The sequence below is a fragment of the Ascaphus truei genome, chromosome 5 (genome assembly GCF_040206685.1).
Source record: "Ascaphus truei isolate aAscTru1 chromosome 5, aAscTru1.hap1, whole genome shotgun sequence".
Classification (NCBI taxonomy): domain Eukaryota; kingdom Metazoa; phylum Chordata; class Amphibia; order Anura; family Ascaphidae; genus Ascaphus; species Ascaphus truei.
The window spans coordinates 226,779,850-226,797,654 of NC_134487.1; the positions used below are offsets into that span (position 1 = coordinate 226,779,850).

At 41.8% G+C, this 17,805-nt stretch overlaps 1 protein-coding gene across 5 annotated transcripts in view; it reads left to right on the top strand.

The window, feature by feature from the left end:
- The window catches only part of LOC142495769 (A disintegrin and metalloproteinase with thrombospondin motifs 2-like), a 1,094,144-nt gene that overhangs the window by 255,630 nt on the left and 820,709 nt on the right, over window positions 1-17,805 (top strand). For 4 of the 5 annotated variants that reach the window (XM_075601705.1, XM_075601706.1, XM_075601707.1 and 1 more), the window contains exon 3: window positions 965-1,118. In XM_075601705.1, the coding sequence (XP_075457820.1) occupies window positions 965-1,118 (154 nt within the window). Of the gene's footprint in view, window positions 1-964; window positions 1,119-16,046; window positions 16,164-17,805 lie in introns of those variants that run through there. The other variant, XM_075601708.1, reaches the window with a different exon arrangement.

Sequence of the window (17,805 nt, forward strand, 5' to 3'; positions counted from 1 at the left end):
AAGGATTCGAGAGGTGAGCGGACTCTGTGAATTTGGCAACCAGCCCACGGATCGTGGGACTCCTGAGCAATTGATCCATCCAGTATTGCCGGTGTCATGTGAGTACATGGATGAGCCGTCGGACCAGCTACACCACTCCCTTTCCAAATACAATCAGTACAGCGAGTTTACCTGCATTTTTCCCGCATTTTTCCCGGATCAGCATGCATATTTCTCTCTGTGCTGCAGTTTGGAGATTTAGCTGACGGGATCTGCAGTCCAATACCACACTGGATTCCGCGTTGTTGATGGGAATGGTGAGAATCCATTGAGCCCACACTTGTTTCGCATTAACCCCTTCCGGAGTCACGGGATTGTAATATCATATACCTCACTTACCTTAGTATTTTGGACTTTGTGGTCTGTACCTGAATATTCATCTGCCACTTCTCCTACTACATAGCAGTTGTTTTATCACTGTCTACTTTCTTCACTGATTTACAGTTTATGATTGGCAATATTTGTATTGTATACATTGTTTATTACAATTGTTTTTTATCTTCGTAATATATCAATACATCTGGGTATTTGCTTGCTTTGTTTTACATTTGATACCTTTGCACATTTTTGCATCCTATTTTTTCTTTTGTACACATTAATATGGATTAAGTTAATCCACACTTAGAGCAGCATTAGTTTGGAATATATGGGATTTCAATTATATTCTATTACATTTGATACACTTTTTTTTCTATACACATAATATTCATTCACTTTTTCTTCATCTGAGCGCTGGTTTCTATTGTTGTTGTGTGTAGATAGATAGATAGATAGATAGATAGATAGATAGATAGATATACAGTACTGTATGCTTTTCGTTTACTGAAAATATTATGTGATCTTAGTATAAACTGCATTTTCCATTCAATTTCAATTATGAAATTGTGTTTTTTTTTCTTTCCTTATTTCTTTTCCTTCATTTTAGGCTGGCATGATTCGAACAGACGAGGACGAATTTTTTATTGAGCCACTGGAAAAACTCAACCAAAACGAAGAGAGTGGTAGGACACATGTTGTATATCGCAGATCAGCTATAAAAAAGTCCTTTCCGAGTAATAACATTGACAGGCAACATAAAGGTAAGTCTGTGATGTTAATGATATGTGACATTGATTCATAGTTAAAAGCAAAAAGATGCATCTTTTGTTTCTTGCACTTCCTGCTGTTTTTCTTTATTAGAGAAGATGGCAGTTGAAAAGCTACATGTAAGAAAGGTGTTTGAGTCTTTGAAAACTTTAAATGTCACAACTGATCAATTGTAAGTGATATATTTGGAAACAAACCCATATTTTAAATAAAAAAATGTTTTTAATTGAACTGCACATTTTACCACATTTTTATTAATGTTTTTGGGGTAAATATTGATTAAAGACCAACTGCACCACAGTTGCAATTGCACCACATTTATTAAAGCGAAAATTCCATTTGCTTTCAATAGGATTCCTTTACATTAATAAATCAGATTTTTTTCCCCACTTTTGATAAATAGACCTCTTAATCTTATGATCAGAAATATCAATTCGAGATTCAGATTAAGGTGCTTGTCTCATTGTCAGATTCACATTATAAATACTTAAATAAATAGCAATAGATTTACAAGTGTATTATTTTAAAATCTCTTTTGATGTCTAATATTCAAAATATAATGACATATTCCCTTTGGTAATTAGTCCTACAGGTTGAATATACTTCAAAGGTTGGGACATATCTTAATTTTTGAGCTTTTGAAAGATCAAGTACTGTACAGCAAAGTACATGAAAAACTGTCAAGTTGGCCTCCTACAGAATTTCACATTCTGCCCTTTATCTCTCATTAGACCAAGTTTTATGCGTGCCTTACCAAGCATTTTTGCTATATTTAATCCACTAGTATTTAATCCACCATTTTCACCATTGTCCCTTACATTGCAATGTTTGGTAACTTCACTATGCCACAACAAAATTGGCATAACAGTCAAAGTATAATCAAATAAACTTAAAAACTCAGAGGTATTTGTGTCAAATATTAAATTTCTTCCAGATATTGGAGCCTTACTTATGATAAGTGTATATCTCAACAGAAAGAGTGCTTTTTGCACAGATTTGCATCACACCATATTCTAAAAACCCTTCTCACATGCACAAACTGCAATAACAGCTTTAAGCAATTAAAGGCTTTAAGCAATTTCATTTTCCATCTCCAAATCAGTGCTATATGACAAAAATTGTATAAAACTCGCAAACTTTGGCAATTTGCTGGTATTCTAAAACCTTCTTAAAGTAAAAAAAAAAATGCAAAACCGGATGGTAATACTGTACTTGCAATACCATTTTTCTTGATACCATAAGGCTGGTGTAATTGCCTCAATAAAAACGTTTAATACTAAGAAGCGGGTTTTTCTCCATCATTCCATGTTTTTTGGATTATATATTTTTTGATGGCTATGGTAATGGCAGTGACTATATTCTTTTTTTGTTATTGTTTGTTATAATTTATTTTTGAATACATCTGGATTGGTTTTGATTCAATGATCTGTCCAAACCGGGTAACCGCATTCCTTCTCGACACAATGCTATTTTTGTCCTGACTAGTCTCCTCACACTGTATTTTATAAGAACGTTGTTTTTCCCCCCCCCCCCCAACAATGGATAATGTACTACTTTTTTGTACTAATCTAACTTTTTAGAATAAGATATCTGTCAGCGGGTTCAAAGTTGATTAGGCTAATTTGTCCTACCTTTTCATATACAGTAAGTAAAATATTTTTATACATAAGCAAAAATATAGTACTTCAAATAACAAAAGACAATACATTGTGTATGCAGTGATACAAAATAAAATTATATTTTTAATTCAAACATTCATCCTACGCTCTGCATTCTCACATCAAGCACACATAAGAGAAACCGGGTTCTGGAGGTAAGGAAATATTTAACCAAATTCAAAAAGGCACACATTAAAGTCAATACCCACAGAAAGCACAAAATGAATTAGCAGAGTAAGTGTGATGGAATGATTATAAGATAGGGAGTAGAGATACTGCACCGACACACTTTATTCGAGCAAATACCCAGTATGTACCTGGCAGATACCTGGAATGTGCCGCTCCTTACCTCTGACAAGCCCCGTTGCGTTTGCCTTCCCAGCCTGGGTTCATGCCTGGCTGACGGGCGGCTGATCTGTTAAATGATAATGATTAGGATTTAATAGGCTGCAATGCTTCGCGTGTCTACCAGATGGCATAAATTCATGAATTGTAATGCAGTATATATATATATACTGTGCAGTATTGCAGCCAGCGGGAATAAAATGCTTCAATCCCTGCCTGGAAAATAACCCAATGCACTCGGGCAGAAAACAGTCTCAAACCTCAATACACCTGGGTATACCCGAATTCGTGGGACTAGCCGAGCTCGAATAAAGTGTGTCGCCAGTGTATATGGATAAAACCAGGACTGATCATCAGGACAGGTCTGACATATAAAATGCATTGTGAAATTCTGAATTGAGAATTATTAATGTCATTAATTGACTGTTACATAAAGAAACAAAGCGTACCCCACAATTGCTACATGTAACAATTTATTATCAAGATTTAGAATAGTTAGATGTTTCCTTTTTAAATTACAGACTGAACCATTTTCCAGTCAGTCACAAAACGGACTCTAGTTCCACTCATATCTTTCCTATCTCTAGATGTATCTCTAATAAGTTTTTGTCTGGTGATCTGTTTCACGTGATGGTGAACATCAGGTTTCACCTTATCTAACTTCCAAACTGGATAGCCTCTTTCTATGAATCTGGACCATAACTCCCTTGACCACATGTCATATAGTTGTTCATCAGAACATTTTCTCTTTATTCATAGAAATTTACCCTTTCGGATACCACTGATTGCACTGGTGGCAACTATCTGCCCACAAAAGACTGTTGCTAGCATTAGGTTTCCTAGGAACCTAAATCATACTAATAGATTAGTATGGATTATAAAATTCTCCCCCAATCTTTGTGATGTCCAAAAAATCAATCCTAACCGAATCACTGTGTGTGAATTTGAAATTAAATGGGTTATCGTTGACCCAGACAAAAAATGGAAAAAAAAACTAATGTGCTCCACCCCAAATGAAAATAAGATAATCTATATAACATCGATATGTGACAAAATGTGTTCTATAAGGGTTACTATCGCTGAAGATGTGGACGGCTTCCCACCACCCCATGAACAGATTTGCGTAGAAGGGGGAGAACTTGGTCGCCACAGTCGTTCCACATCTCTGAAGGTTGTAAACACCATCAAACATAAAATAATTGTGTCAGTAGAAAATCCAATGCCTCCAACAGAAAATCAATGTATACTGTAGAGTAATTGCTGTTATTTACCAGAAAAATGTTCATAGCTCGCAACCGATCCTCATGTCTGATAGAGGAATAAAGAGAGGAAACACCTAGAGTCACCTATTAATAATAGGGCATCAAGTCTCAGGATGGCCACCACTTTTAAACTATGGCATCAGTTGCTGACATACATATGCTGTGTGGCATCCAGCATAGCATACCGATCAAGCCAACCTATGGTTGTTAAATGTAGCACATCCTGTAGCCATCCTGAGACTTAATGCCCTATTATTAATAGGTGACTCTAGGTGTTTATTTAGCCCAATTTACCAGATTTAATTTGAGAATAATTCATCTGTGCTACACCTCTGTAGTCCAACCCTACCTCCCCATCACCCTTCCTATTTAATTACATTGTGTGTTTATAATTATTACCTTATATGTAGACTTTATTTTAGTTTGATACCTATTAAATGCTAAGTTTTAACCGCCCAGGAGTGCATTTGACAAATGAGCTACTAGTTAGAGTGTTGAGGTACTAATACACCTCTACTCTCTAATTTATGCTAGTAATCCACATGTAAGTTGATTTCCATTCCATCTCATTCACCACAATCAAAAGGTGTTTGGTTTCTCTGAGAAAAAATCGTAACTCAACTACCAGAGGCTGCAAGAAACTTTCAACATACTCTGATCGACCTTCACTAAGGGAGCCGATACCCGATACTATAGGTCTCCCCAAGGGGCACATGGGATTATTGTGCAATTTGGGGGAGATGATGGAATATGGGTACGGTGGGCTTGTCTCAATATAAATACTTAAAACTCAGCCACTGTCAAAATACCCTCATCCAGACCTGACTTCAAAAATCGAAACATTATTTGCAAAGAAATATACTTTAGCCTTACCCAAAATGTTGATATAGGGGAGTAGAGTGGCACAATACTGAGCATAATCATCATATAATATGTATCTCATATCGCTTAACATACCATAGTCGTAGTCCCATAAAGTGAAAGCAAAATACATTTCAAAGGTATACACCATTAACATTTTGGGTATGAGTAAGGCTAGAATATGTGACATCAATGTGATCTTGGGTACCCGATACTCACCCCTTGTGAAATTCTACCTCTTCTGAGTGGAGTTAAAAGTTTTGAGTCAAATTTTGGTCCATCTGATGCTCTATTTATATTTAAGCTTCTAGCCTTGAAACTTGATATAATATCTATTTATCTTTTATAATATAGTGTGCATTTTGTGATCTAACTTTCCAAATATGCATGCTGTACTGCTGCTATTAAGAAAACTCCTCTATGTTGCAGACACTCTGTCACATGGTTCAGTTCCACTGCCTCAATTGTCACCTTGTTATATTGTAACTTAGTATGTCTCTGCAGTAGTTATGGTATACTGCTAATTGAAATTATGCCATTATATATCTGGTGAACTAACTTTCTCAAATGTTCTGCAGTATTGCTGCTTTCTAGGTAACCCCATTATGCTTCTGATAGTCTATTATAATATCAGTTTATGTTGTCTACGTTTGACTTGTCAGTAACTACTGATGAACATACAGTATATGATGTTTCTTATTTGCTCAGAGATCTTTTTATACTCTGTAAAAGAGTGTCTGCTCTTAATATTGACAATGTATTTTGGCGCTCACGTGGTTAGCAACATGTCTCATGGCATGCACAGCACAAACGTTATGACACAAATTCCGCAAGTGTGAAAATAAAATAAAATAGTACTAATATGTACAGTACAGTACAAGGTCATTAGACAAAGACACGTGTACATTTATTTCCTCTTCCAAACATCTGCACTCACTACATTGTACCATTCAGTACAGAGTATCATAGGTAAAGATATTCAGTGCGCCACCTTCCGGACACAGACGTGACTGCAACAAAATACATCATTTCGTCTGACCACAAACAAGGTCCGTGCGGCGAGGTGCACGGTGAGGCAACGGATGGGGTGCACACTATTTGGGGCCAATTACACATATATCATGGTCTATTTGTAGGGCTTGGAGGAAGGGAGGCAAAGTTATCCCTGTATAACTGCTGGAATGCTTTTCTGGCTGCTAAAATAATTGCTAGAATAGTGCTCCGTCGTGTGGGAGGATGGTCCCCTTAGGGTCCTAGGCCTTGGTACAGCTGAACTGGCTGAACAAGTCGTAGTTCCACCACTGGCTGTACATAGAATTTTTCTTAAAAGAACCCCTGCCCTGTAGATCTTACAATCTTGTTTTGGTGCCTGCGGCAAAGGGAGATAAAGCGACTTTCCCAAGGTCACAAGGAGCTTACACTAAGATTCTCTTTGTAGTTTCTCTGTATATTTGAACTAATTAAATACAGTACCTTTGTGAGCTTTCATTATGCATTATTTTGGTGCTTAAAACTCTTCTTTTGCAATCCATGTGTTCTATTAAGTATGCATGTTTGCCATTCTGATACAGTTCCCAAGTAGAAGAGAGAATATAAGTTTTAGAAAAGCAAAGTTTTCTCCAATAGGCATATATCAGAAGACTTTCAAAGCTCTCTGTTTACCTCACACATTTAAATGATCTTGCAGTATGTCTATCACACACAGTCCAAAAGAAAAATAATAATTTTGGTCCCTTAATCCAGCGGTGCGCAAACTTGGGGGCGGGAGAATTTGTAGGGGGGGCACGGGCGGTTACAGAGGCCCTGTACTCTTCCCCATGGCATTTAAATTAAATGCTGGGGGAGGCATGATGCCTCTGTAACTCACTTATTTGCTGCCAGCCGGGTCTTTGTCGACACGTCACCATGGCAACGCGGTGTCAAATGACACTGTGGGGTCATGTGACGGCATGAGTCGCCATTGCAATGCGCGTCAAATGACGCGGTGGGGTCATGTTAGGTCACATGACCCGCAACGTCATTTGACGCTGAGCCATTGGGAGAGAGGGGCGCGAACGCTGCAACTCCCAAGAAGGGGGCCGCAGCTCAAAAAGTTTGTGAACTGCTGCCTTAATCTGTGACAATATCTCAAAGCACATGCGCAGAACGTACCAGTCATCTGATTTCACTTATAAGAGATTAGGGAACATTTCCAACCTCTAAGATTAATTTATTCCTTACTATTATACTATGGTCCTGCCACAATATTTCGTTGGGGTTTAGGACCGGACTTTGACTAGTCTATTCTAAAACATGGATTTTCTTCTTCTACAGCTTTTCTTTTGTAGATCTGCTTGCATGTTTAAGATCATTGTCTTGCTGCATGACTCACTTTCTCTTGAGCTTCAGCTCACGGACAGATGGCTTGACATTCTCTAGAATCTTCTGATACAATGCAGAATTCATGTTTGTGTCAAGGATGGCAGGCTGTCCAGGTCCTGACGCAGCTAAGTAGCCCCAAACCATAACACTCCCACCACTTGAAAGCTGAGATGAGGTTCTTCTGTTCAAACATAGTGTTTAGTTTTCGCCAAACATAATGTTTCTCATTCTGCACGGTCCCCGGCATCTAATTTAAATAGCGCAGGGACTCTGTAACCGCCACGCCCCCCAGTTTGCGCACCCCTTCACTAGAATTTGCAGGGATTGTGTGTGTTTGTTAATTGTCAAGTGGTAACAGTTATTTGGAGGTTAGTGATCCCTCCTCGCTGGATTTATGTTCACTCCTCAACACTTTTTAAATAGCAGGTTTTTTTTGTAATGCACCAGTGGAAAACTGGTCTATTGAGACATTTCTGTGTCCATTGCAGGGGGTGGAACAGGGTAATCTACCTCAAGTGGTGCTGATATTAATAAAATGTGTGTATACTGAGCATAATACTCTTAAAGTTTGAGTGAGATGATAAGATGAATCACACTATAAATTTGATGGTCCTGTATGGCAGATGATTCTGTGAATAAAGTTTAGAGATAGAACATAGTGAAGTATTGCTTGAAAATGGACTTTGCAAATGATAGAAAGCCACTTACAATTCATGAGAAATAAATACCATGGTGGAACACATCCCGGCTCAAAATTAATGTGAGAGATATCTCAAGTCGCGTCTCAGTTGTAAGTTTTCTACTGCATGGTCCGTGGGCTCTCCCCTTCTTGTCTGTTCGAAATGATGTCTTTGAATTCAGCAACGCCCACACATGAGCACGGTGCTTGTGGTCTTCCTCAGGTGTGAAACTCTTTGTCCCTGTTTATCCCTACATTTAGCTCTTTAAATATATGTGATTGGTCAATGGGATAATTGGGATGCTAGCTATATGCAATGCATAGCAAGTGTTCAGGAATATATCATTTAAAAAAAACAGTAGAGAAAATGTTACACATGATTACATAGTCACAACAATATATTTAAGTCAATACAAATAAATAAAATCATAAAAGATATATAGTAAAAACATATAATATTTTTTTTAAAATTGTAAAAGAAAATCACTGAAAATACACAGGGAAAAAAAGAATATTAAGAAAATAGCAAATAGATATCAATATGTACTAGAATGATACAATATAGGTATGATATAGTAGACCTATTAAGTGGAATACACTTTTTAGAAAATGTATTTTACCATTAATGTATAAGCGGTTACTAACATAATCTAGCAATATTAAATAGTTGCATAATAGTTACATAGTAGATGAGGATGAAAAAATACAGATCAAGTTCAACCTATGCTAAATTTAGATGACAGGTACTTTATCCTATATTTGAACTTTTTTTTTAAAGACATGTATTATATCTGCCATCAGTCTCCATGGGTAAGGAATTCCACATGTTAATGGACCTTACTGTAAAGAACCCTTTCCTTTATTGCTGGTGAAATCGCCTTTCCTCCAACCTTACATAATGACCCTGTGGCGTTTTTACTGCCCTTGGGATGAATAGTTCTTTTGAAAACTCCTTGTTTTGTCCCTGAATATATTTGTATATAGTTATATCCCCTCTGTGAGTGGGTTAACTGACTTTGCATCTCCCAAGTCCTTGCTTAAAAGCTGTGTTTAAAGCAGCATGCATTGGCTAAGGGTTGCTCATGTAATGTGAGCATGAGATAAAAAGTGGCACTGTGTGCTCATTTGCATGTCATTTCCCAGAATCCCTTGCTGCAGTGGAAATGCTGTTTGATGGGTGATAATGGTGAAAGACAGGGTTGCAGACCTGTCTAAGACATGCAAATGAATATACAGGAATATTTACAGTTGCTTTATGCTTTACTGTGGAGGGTTTTAGTCACTTTTTTTTTACCCACCATAACCTTAATAGTGGTGGTATATATATGTATGTATATTTATTTATATATATATATTTATATATATATATATATATATATATATTTATTTATATATATATATTTATTTATATATATTTATTTATATATATATTTATTTATTTAGTTAGTTAGTGTGGTGCTGTTGTGTGTGTATTTTTTTAATTGTGGTTAGCGGGGGTGGATGAAGGGGGTATTAGCCCCAACTGTGGTTTTTTAGGGGTTGCGGGTGGGCTTAACCCCTTCATGACCGTAGCGGTATTAACCGCTAAGGTCATGAAGGGGTTAAGTGCACCCGCAACCCCTCCCCCCCCCCGCAAGCCCTAAAAAACACCAAGGGCCAAATAACCCCATTCATCCACCCCCGCTAACCACAAAAAACCTGGCATGGCTGGTTAACCCCTTCATTACCTTAGCGGTTAGCCGCTAATGTAATGAAGTGGGCTTTAAATGCATTTTTCCTGCCTCGGATGCATGCCGGGGGGCTCCGATGCTGCTATTAATGGTATCAGCTCCGGAGACCTCCGGCATCAATCCCAGGCAGGAAAAAGGCCTGATTTTTTTTCTTCCTAATTCCCTTGCTTAGTGCACAGACCCCTAAACGAGCGCGAAAATACCGGAACATATTTCGTAAAAAAAAAAAAAACGCATCTGCCCGCGGTTATCAAAGTTGCGCCGATTCGACTGCATTAGGATAAAGGCGGCCGCCACTGTAAGTAAGTGTAAAGTGTGTGTGCCAGAGACAGGCATAATTGTGGGTGTAATTGATGAGTGTACAGGGGCATAGAAATCCATAATAATAAGTTCATTGCATACAGTAAGTGGGCAGGTGAATGTGGTGTTGTGTGTGAATGTGGCCATGTGGATGAAGTAATGTGTGAATTCGTTAATGGTAGGGGGGTTTGTATTAGTTTGATGTGGTGGTGTAGGCGTTGTCCTTGAATTGCGGAGCGTGGGGTAACGGCCGCTGGGCGTGGGGTGTGAAGGTTTGTGAGCGGCGACAATTGCGGAGCGTGCGGTAAGTAGCGGAGCGGGTGGGAATGGTGATTTGGTGGCTGGGTAAGAGGGGGGGCTTGAGCAGTGGTGTGGCTGTTGGCCGTGAAGGCAGCCATCGCGGAGCGGGCAGTATCGGATCGGGTGGGAAGGCAGATTTTGTGGGCGGGTAAGGGGGGGGGCTGGAGCGGTGGCGTGGCCATTGGCCATGAAGGCGGCCATTGCGGAGCATGCTGGAAGTAGCGGAGCGCCCAGGAAGGGTGATTTGCAGAGAGGGCAGTATCGGATCGGGCGCGAAGGCTGATTTTGTTGGCGGGTAAGAGGGGTGGCTGTAACGGTGGCATGTCCGTTGGCCGTGAAGGCGGACATTGGGGAGCGTGGAAGGGTGATTTGGTGGTCGGGTAAGAGGGGGTGCTGGAGCGGTGGCGTGGGCGTTGGCCGTGATGGCGGCCTTTGTGGAGTGTCCAGGAAGTGCGGGTAAGAGGGGGGGCTGGAACGGTGGCATTGCCGTTGGCCTGCGAAGGCGGCCATTGAAGTAGCGGAGCGGCCGGGAAGAGTGATTTTTTTGGCCGGATAAGAGGGGGGTGTGAAGACACAGTAAGTGTGCTGGTGATACAGTATGATGGTTCGTGAAGGAAGGTGTCAAATTGGTATTTGTGGAATTATCTGTATTGCGTGCGTGAGATGTAAATGTAAAGGAAGGTGTTCATCAAAAATGTATGTTGTGTTGAATGCGACCATTGTCAGATGTACATAAAATTATTTGAATGCGGCCATTTTGTTTTGTGTTCTTACAGGGTCATGATGATGTGGGCGAATAAGTAGTTTGGCGGGAATGCGGCCATTTTATTGGAGATTGATATTGAGGGTTAAAATGAATATAGTGTTATTGATGTACTTATGCGTGATGGTTTAAAATGCGGCCATTTGTATGAAGTTGTACAATAAGTATGTAATGGTGTTATAAATATTTGTTATCGTGAATGCGTCCATTGTTAGATGTATTTTTTTTTTAATGCGGCCATTTTGTGTAGTGTTGTACAGGCTAATGATGCTGGTGGCAGATGTGTGAGAACAATGTGTTTTACGTGAAGGCGGCCATTTTATGACAGTTAGATTGAGTAACTTAGGGGTAAAATTAATATACTCTTTGGGATGTAATCATGCGTGAATGGCAATTTATTTGGAGCCTGCGTGTATGTATTATTGCGTGAATGCGGGAATAGTACATTAAGGTGGGCATTGTTGAGCGGGCGGAATTGCGGATCGTCCGGTAACGGGCGGTGGTTGTCGGGCGTGAAGGTGGCGGCCATTGTTGAGATTGCGGGAATTGTGGATCGTCGCCATTGAACTGGTTTGTGACCGGTGGCCTGTCCGTTGGCCATGAATGCGGCCATTGCGGAGCAGGCACAAAGGCTCAGTGATTAATTTGTTGTCCGGGTTAGAGAGCGGGCTGCTGATATGTGGTAAGTTGCGGAGCGGCCGGGAAGGGCCATTGTCCATGAAGGTGTCCGTGAAGGTGCGGGCATTGCGGAGCATGCAGGAAGTGTGAGTGAGGTGCAGACAGTACAGAGAAAGAGGGGTGTTGGCGGGCTGCTGATGGGTGTGAAGTTGCGGAGCAGGCGGGAAGGGCCGTGGGTTGAGTAGCGGTTGTGGGCTGGTGATGTGTGGGAAGGGGCTGGTGATGGGTGTGAACTTGCGGAGCCATTTGACACAGTAAGGGGAGTGCTCATGTGGTTATTTGTGAGACCGTGGATGGGTAAGAGGGGGGTGAAGAGCAGACACAGTAAGGGGAGTGCTGATGTGGTAATGTGTGAGACCGTGGATGGGTAAGAGGGAGGGTGGACTGCAGAGAGTGTGTTAAACTTACCAAGGTGTGTGTCTGCGTCCACAAGGGTGATTCAGCAGGGAGAGAGTGTCGGAGTGTTATGGTGAGTCTGCAGGGGTGAGACTGTTTGTAGAGTAGGTGTGTCCATTATTGTGATGGGGGAGGGGTACCAAGCGAGTAATAAAGGGGTGACCCCCATTAGGCACCCCCTTGCACCGTCTGGGAGGTGAGGGGTTAACCAGAAATTTACTTATAATACATATGTTCCCCTGCTTCACAACCAAAAGGTATGTCCCTTGGTTATCATATTCCCACATTTAGAGGGATTTCATGTATTTTTATTCCCCTGCCTCAGTGCAAACTGTGTTCTATCTGCTATATATTGGTACAATTATTGGTGTTTGTACCTTTACAGTGTATGCACCAACCACATACACTGGGATAAGTTCGGGAGGGAAAGGGTTAATGACATTTAAATGTTTATTGCCCTTTGTTCCCTTTCCCGCCTTTTCAGTCTCCATTTTGCAGTATCTGCAGTATCTCCATAGGTCGCCATTGGAGCCCCATGTAATCCTATGGAGATTTCACAGATTTGGGACCGATACCTGAGAAGACCTGCAGGTGGCGCCTGAGAGGAGGAGCGGAGCTTCCCCATTGAAAGTGAATGGAGTAATGTCTTTCAATGGGGATTCCTCGAGTCCGATCTCCAGGAACGAGCTGGCAGCCAGCCAGACCGCAAAAACGCAAAAGCGGATACAATGTCAATGAGGAGCTTTGATCACACAATTAATGTGGGAACTAGGCTTCGGTCAAGTTCACCACCAAAGGCATGGGAAACTTTTGTTCTAGGGCATCCTGAAATAAAATTATTTTTGCCCCTAGGAACCCCCTTATTCGACCCCACCCGGGTCCGACATTTAATGGCAGCAAGAAAGGGTCGTGCCGGCCATGAGGGTCCTACCATTGGCCGCAATGGCGGAGAAAAGCTGTGTGGCTTTCAAACACTAAGTCAGAAAGTGTGAAAAGTGGAAACCCATATCTCCGGTTCTGTGGAGACAAGAAGGCTGGAATTTGGCCTGCATGTAGTCACTGCTCCGGCATGACTGCATGGCAATTTCCAGCCCTCTCCCCTCAACTGAAAGGACTAGGGTTAACTGTAAAAAAGTGTGAGTTGCCCATTGACTCCAATAGGAGCGGAGGTCCCATTGAATCCTATGGCAGTGCCGGCCCATGCATTTCCTATGGCAGCGCCGGCCCTATTGATTCCAATGGAGGTAAAAGCCGTGAGGTAAACGGCTAAGTTAAAAACTGAAAAAACCTGAAGTCCATACCTCTGGTTCTGTACGGTCCAGAGGGCTGGGATTTGGCCCCCATGTAGTCATCGTTCCGGCATGGCAAATACAGACCCTCTCTGAGCAACAGAATGGAGTATGGTTAATTGTTTAAAGTGGGTTTCTGCCATTGACTTCAATGGCAGAGAAAATGCAGCTCCTGTAAATGTGCATTTAAAGTCATTTATTGTAACTCCGGTTTGGTGGGTCCCAGCGAACTGAAAATTGGCCACCGAGTAGAATCCTCTCCGGCATGAAGATCTGGCAATTTGTAGCCCGCTCGGCCCAGCCGAACGGATTATTTTAATACATATATGAATGTGAAAATATACTGTATTTGGTGTCTGGCATAAAAGCCCGGGAAAGATACTGGCTCTGCAGTATGTTAATGGTCAGGGGGCGACACTATGTCTAAAACAAGACCCCTGATCAAAGGCTCCCCCACCTTGATTGTATATGCTAGGGCGGGGAAAAGCAGGTCTTGAGTAGTTCTGGAGGTGTTATAAATCACACTTGCAGACAAAGGTTTTCCTGTCCAGATCCTCTTCTGGCAGACTGAGAGGCGCCATTTCTTTAGTGTGGGGTTAAGAAAATGAGGTCCTAAGTCATGGAATGTGCGCATGTGTCAGCTACCTGGGGGCATGTCCCAAAATGCTTCCCACATTAGCTGGAAAAATGTAATTGGGTGCAGGTAATTGTTAACCAATACCTGGCACTCAATGTTGGGGTATAGGGCTTAAATTCTATATAACTGATTATAAGCTCTATGCCCATAGTCTTCGTCTTCGTCTTCATTACAACATCTAAATGATACATGATTGCCTGATGAATTGCCAATCCAGATCCTGATTGCTTCATTGCCACTTCCCCAAAGTAAGTGTATATATCCTGTGTGTTATTTGTATATTCTGTGTGTTCACCTTTTTCAAGGAATAAAGTTTCTTTATTATATCTTAGTCTCATTCGATTCAACCCAGTGATTTTGGGGTATTATTATAACCCTGCACAAGCTACTGTGACAGTGATGTCATCTTACCTCTTGGCCAATGAGAGCCGTGAAGGAGGCGGGTCACAGTGGAGTAGGTGTGTCCGTGATGTCAGCTTACCTCTTGGCCAATGAGAGTCGTGGGAGAGGCAAGTCATGGGCGGGCGGACCGAGGGACCAATGAGAATCTCCTCATCTACTAACAATCAAGCAAATTTCATTTTTATATACTGCTGCGGCACACTTTATTCTAACAAATCACCGGTTTGTCACCGGCTTGTTCCTGGAATGCGACGCTGTTCACCCGGAGCATGCCGCGTTCGTTTTGCCTTCCCAGCCACCGGTCATGCCCGGCTGACGCCAGATGGCAGAAATTCATGAATTGTAATGCAGTATATATATACATACAGTATATATATATATATATATATATATATATATATATATATATATATATATATACTGTATAACAACAACCCCTATAGCCCCTAACATATGCACATCAATGATACTATAGGCCGTCCCCTGGCGAGATGTGTTTGCAGCAGAGAGAGATCCGCTGCTCTCTCTGCGCAAACATCAGCACATTAAAAATTATTTAAAATACATTTTTATTCATAGTGTAGATGTGCAGGGGGTCTCCGGAGCTGACAGTTGTATTTGCATATTTGCTTTCCTGTGGAGGGTTTTTGTCACTTTTTTTACTCACCATAACTTAACTCAGTATTATGGTACAGCCTATCCCATAGCCTCTTTGCATAACCAGTTAAAATCAACCCCACACTGATGAGACCCATCAAGGTCGAAACAGCTGTCTGTGGGTGGTTTTCTGGGTATGCACCTTAACCCTGGCTGTGCTCAAAGCTGTGACCATGCAGAAAGCTTAAGCCTATAGGGAACCATGTTAAAAATGGTTTTTGAGGCAAAAAGTGACACTGTGTGCTCATTTGCATGTCATTTCCCAGAATCCCTTGCTGCAGTGGAAGTGCTGTATGCTGGGTGATAATGGGGAAAGGAGGGGTTGCAGACCTGCCTAAGACATACAGATGAGCATACAGTTGTATTTGCATATATATATATATATATATATAAATATATATATATATAATCAAAAAATAAATAGATGATACCGTTCTGTGGCTAACGAAATGCTTTTATTTGTGCGAGCTTTCGAGATATACTGATCTCTTCTTCCGGCGATGTTACAATGAATGAAGCAAGGATAACTTAAAAACAGTGTCTCTTGGAATGTTATCTGTGCTTGTCCTTCATACATAGGTGAGACAGGACAGGGGCTAAACAAGAGAATGAACCTGCATCGCCACAGCATCACACGCGGAACAAGAGACAGTCCTGTTGGCGAACATTTCTCTGACTCTGGCCATAAGATGAACGATCTGAGGGTTGCCATACTCAAAGGTAATCTTAAAACCCCGAAAGAGAGACGGACAGCTCAGCATTCTGTGAGCCAATGTGTGTATGTATTGAATGTATAGGCCAGGTTTATTTTTTTTACATTCAGGGTTTGTTCCGTGGTTCCGCGTGAGACCTCTGGAGACCACCTGTGGTTTTCTCAGGTATCTCACGGGTATCAGGCTGGTGGTTCCACGGGTGACACATGCGGGGATGAAGCGGTGGCCTCACATCTGTGGGGGCACCGCGGACCCGTAGTCTGCGGGGATGAAGCTGTGTGGTCCCACTTCTGTGGGGGCACCGCCGACCCATAGGTGCGGGGATGAAGATGTGTGGTCCCACTTCTGTGGGGGCACCGCGGACCCGTAGTGAGCACTCGTGAGTTCCCCAGACCCCCGTGGGAACTACCCGAGGCCCCGCAGACACCTGTGGGTCTGACCCGGGGCTCCCAGACATCCTTGGGCCTACCGTGGGGACCCAATTGTGGCCCACGGTGACCCAAGGAGACCACCTGGGGGCCATGATGCTGGTGGGACACACCAGCAGGCATCCAGAACCTGTTTGAAAAGGGCTGCTGGTACCCTGTAGGTCTGTCAGGTGCCCCGCCAGCCCATCGGGTACTCGCGTGAGGCTGCGTTATGAACCCTGTTTGTAAAAGGATAAATCTTGTATTTATGGGGGGGCACAGGGGGTGGGTAATGTATTTAATAAATATAATGATGTTTATTGTGGGTCACTGTATTGTTTTTATTGTGGGTACTGGGGTGGTGGGGGGTTCCCCAACAGTATGTGGGTAGGCCTCCCTTGTGGGTAGTGGGTGAGGGTGGTTAGACCTCACGGGTTGGGGGGTTAGTGTGGGAGGGTATGTAGGCATCCCGAGTGGTGGGTGAGGGTGGGTTAACCCCTTAATGACTGTAGCGGTTAATAACCGCTATGGTGATTAAGGGGTTAGGGGACATTACTTTGGATGATTTAATTTTTGTGTCTGTTTTGCAGAAGCGGAGGGGCCATGGCCAGGATGGGGGGGGGGTAACGGTATGTGGGTAGGGGGTGAGGGTGGTTAGACCTCACAGTATGCACATCGGACCCCCCCCCCTCCCCACATTTACATAAACTGCACTCACAGCAACACAGGCAGGGAGATTTAACAGACACATTAGGGGTAGGGGGCTTTACACAGATTACACTCAAGGCAGGGAGATTTAACAGAAACATTAGGGGGAGGGGGCTTTACACAGATTACACTCAAGGCAGGGAGATTTAACAGAAACATTAGGGGGAGGGGGCCTTACACAGATTACACTCAAGGCAGGGAGATACAGGGGATGTACTGTACTGTATGTTGTTTATTGCAATGCTTCAATGTGTGTACAGTATAATGTTTTTACAATTAGATAGATGTAATCCTTGGTATTGTAAGGGTTAGCCTTGGTTTTAAATTTTGTATTCTGGTTGGTACTTATATATTGATTTTTGTTTACTTGATTGGTTAAAATAGTTTACTTGTTTGGAGGTACAGTATTTGTATTTTGCTTGCAATGATATTGTTCACATTCATTTGCAGAATGTATATGGTGCATAGATTTTATGCATCATAAATACAATGTAAATGCAATGTATTGATTGGAATGTGAGGTTTTTCATTGGC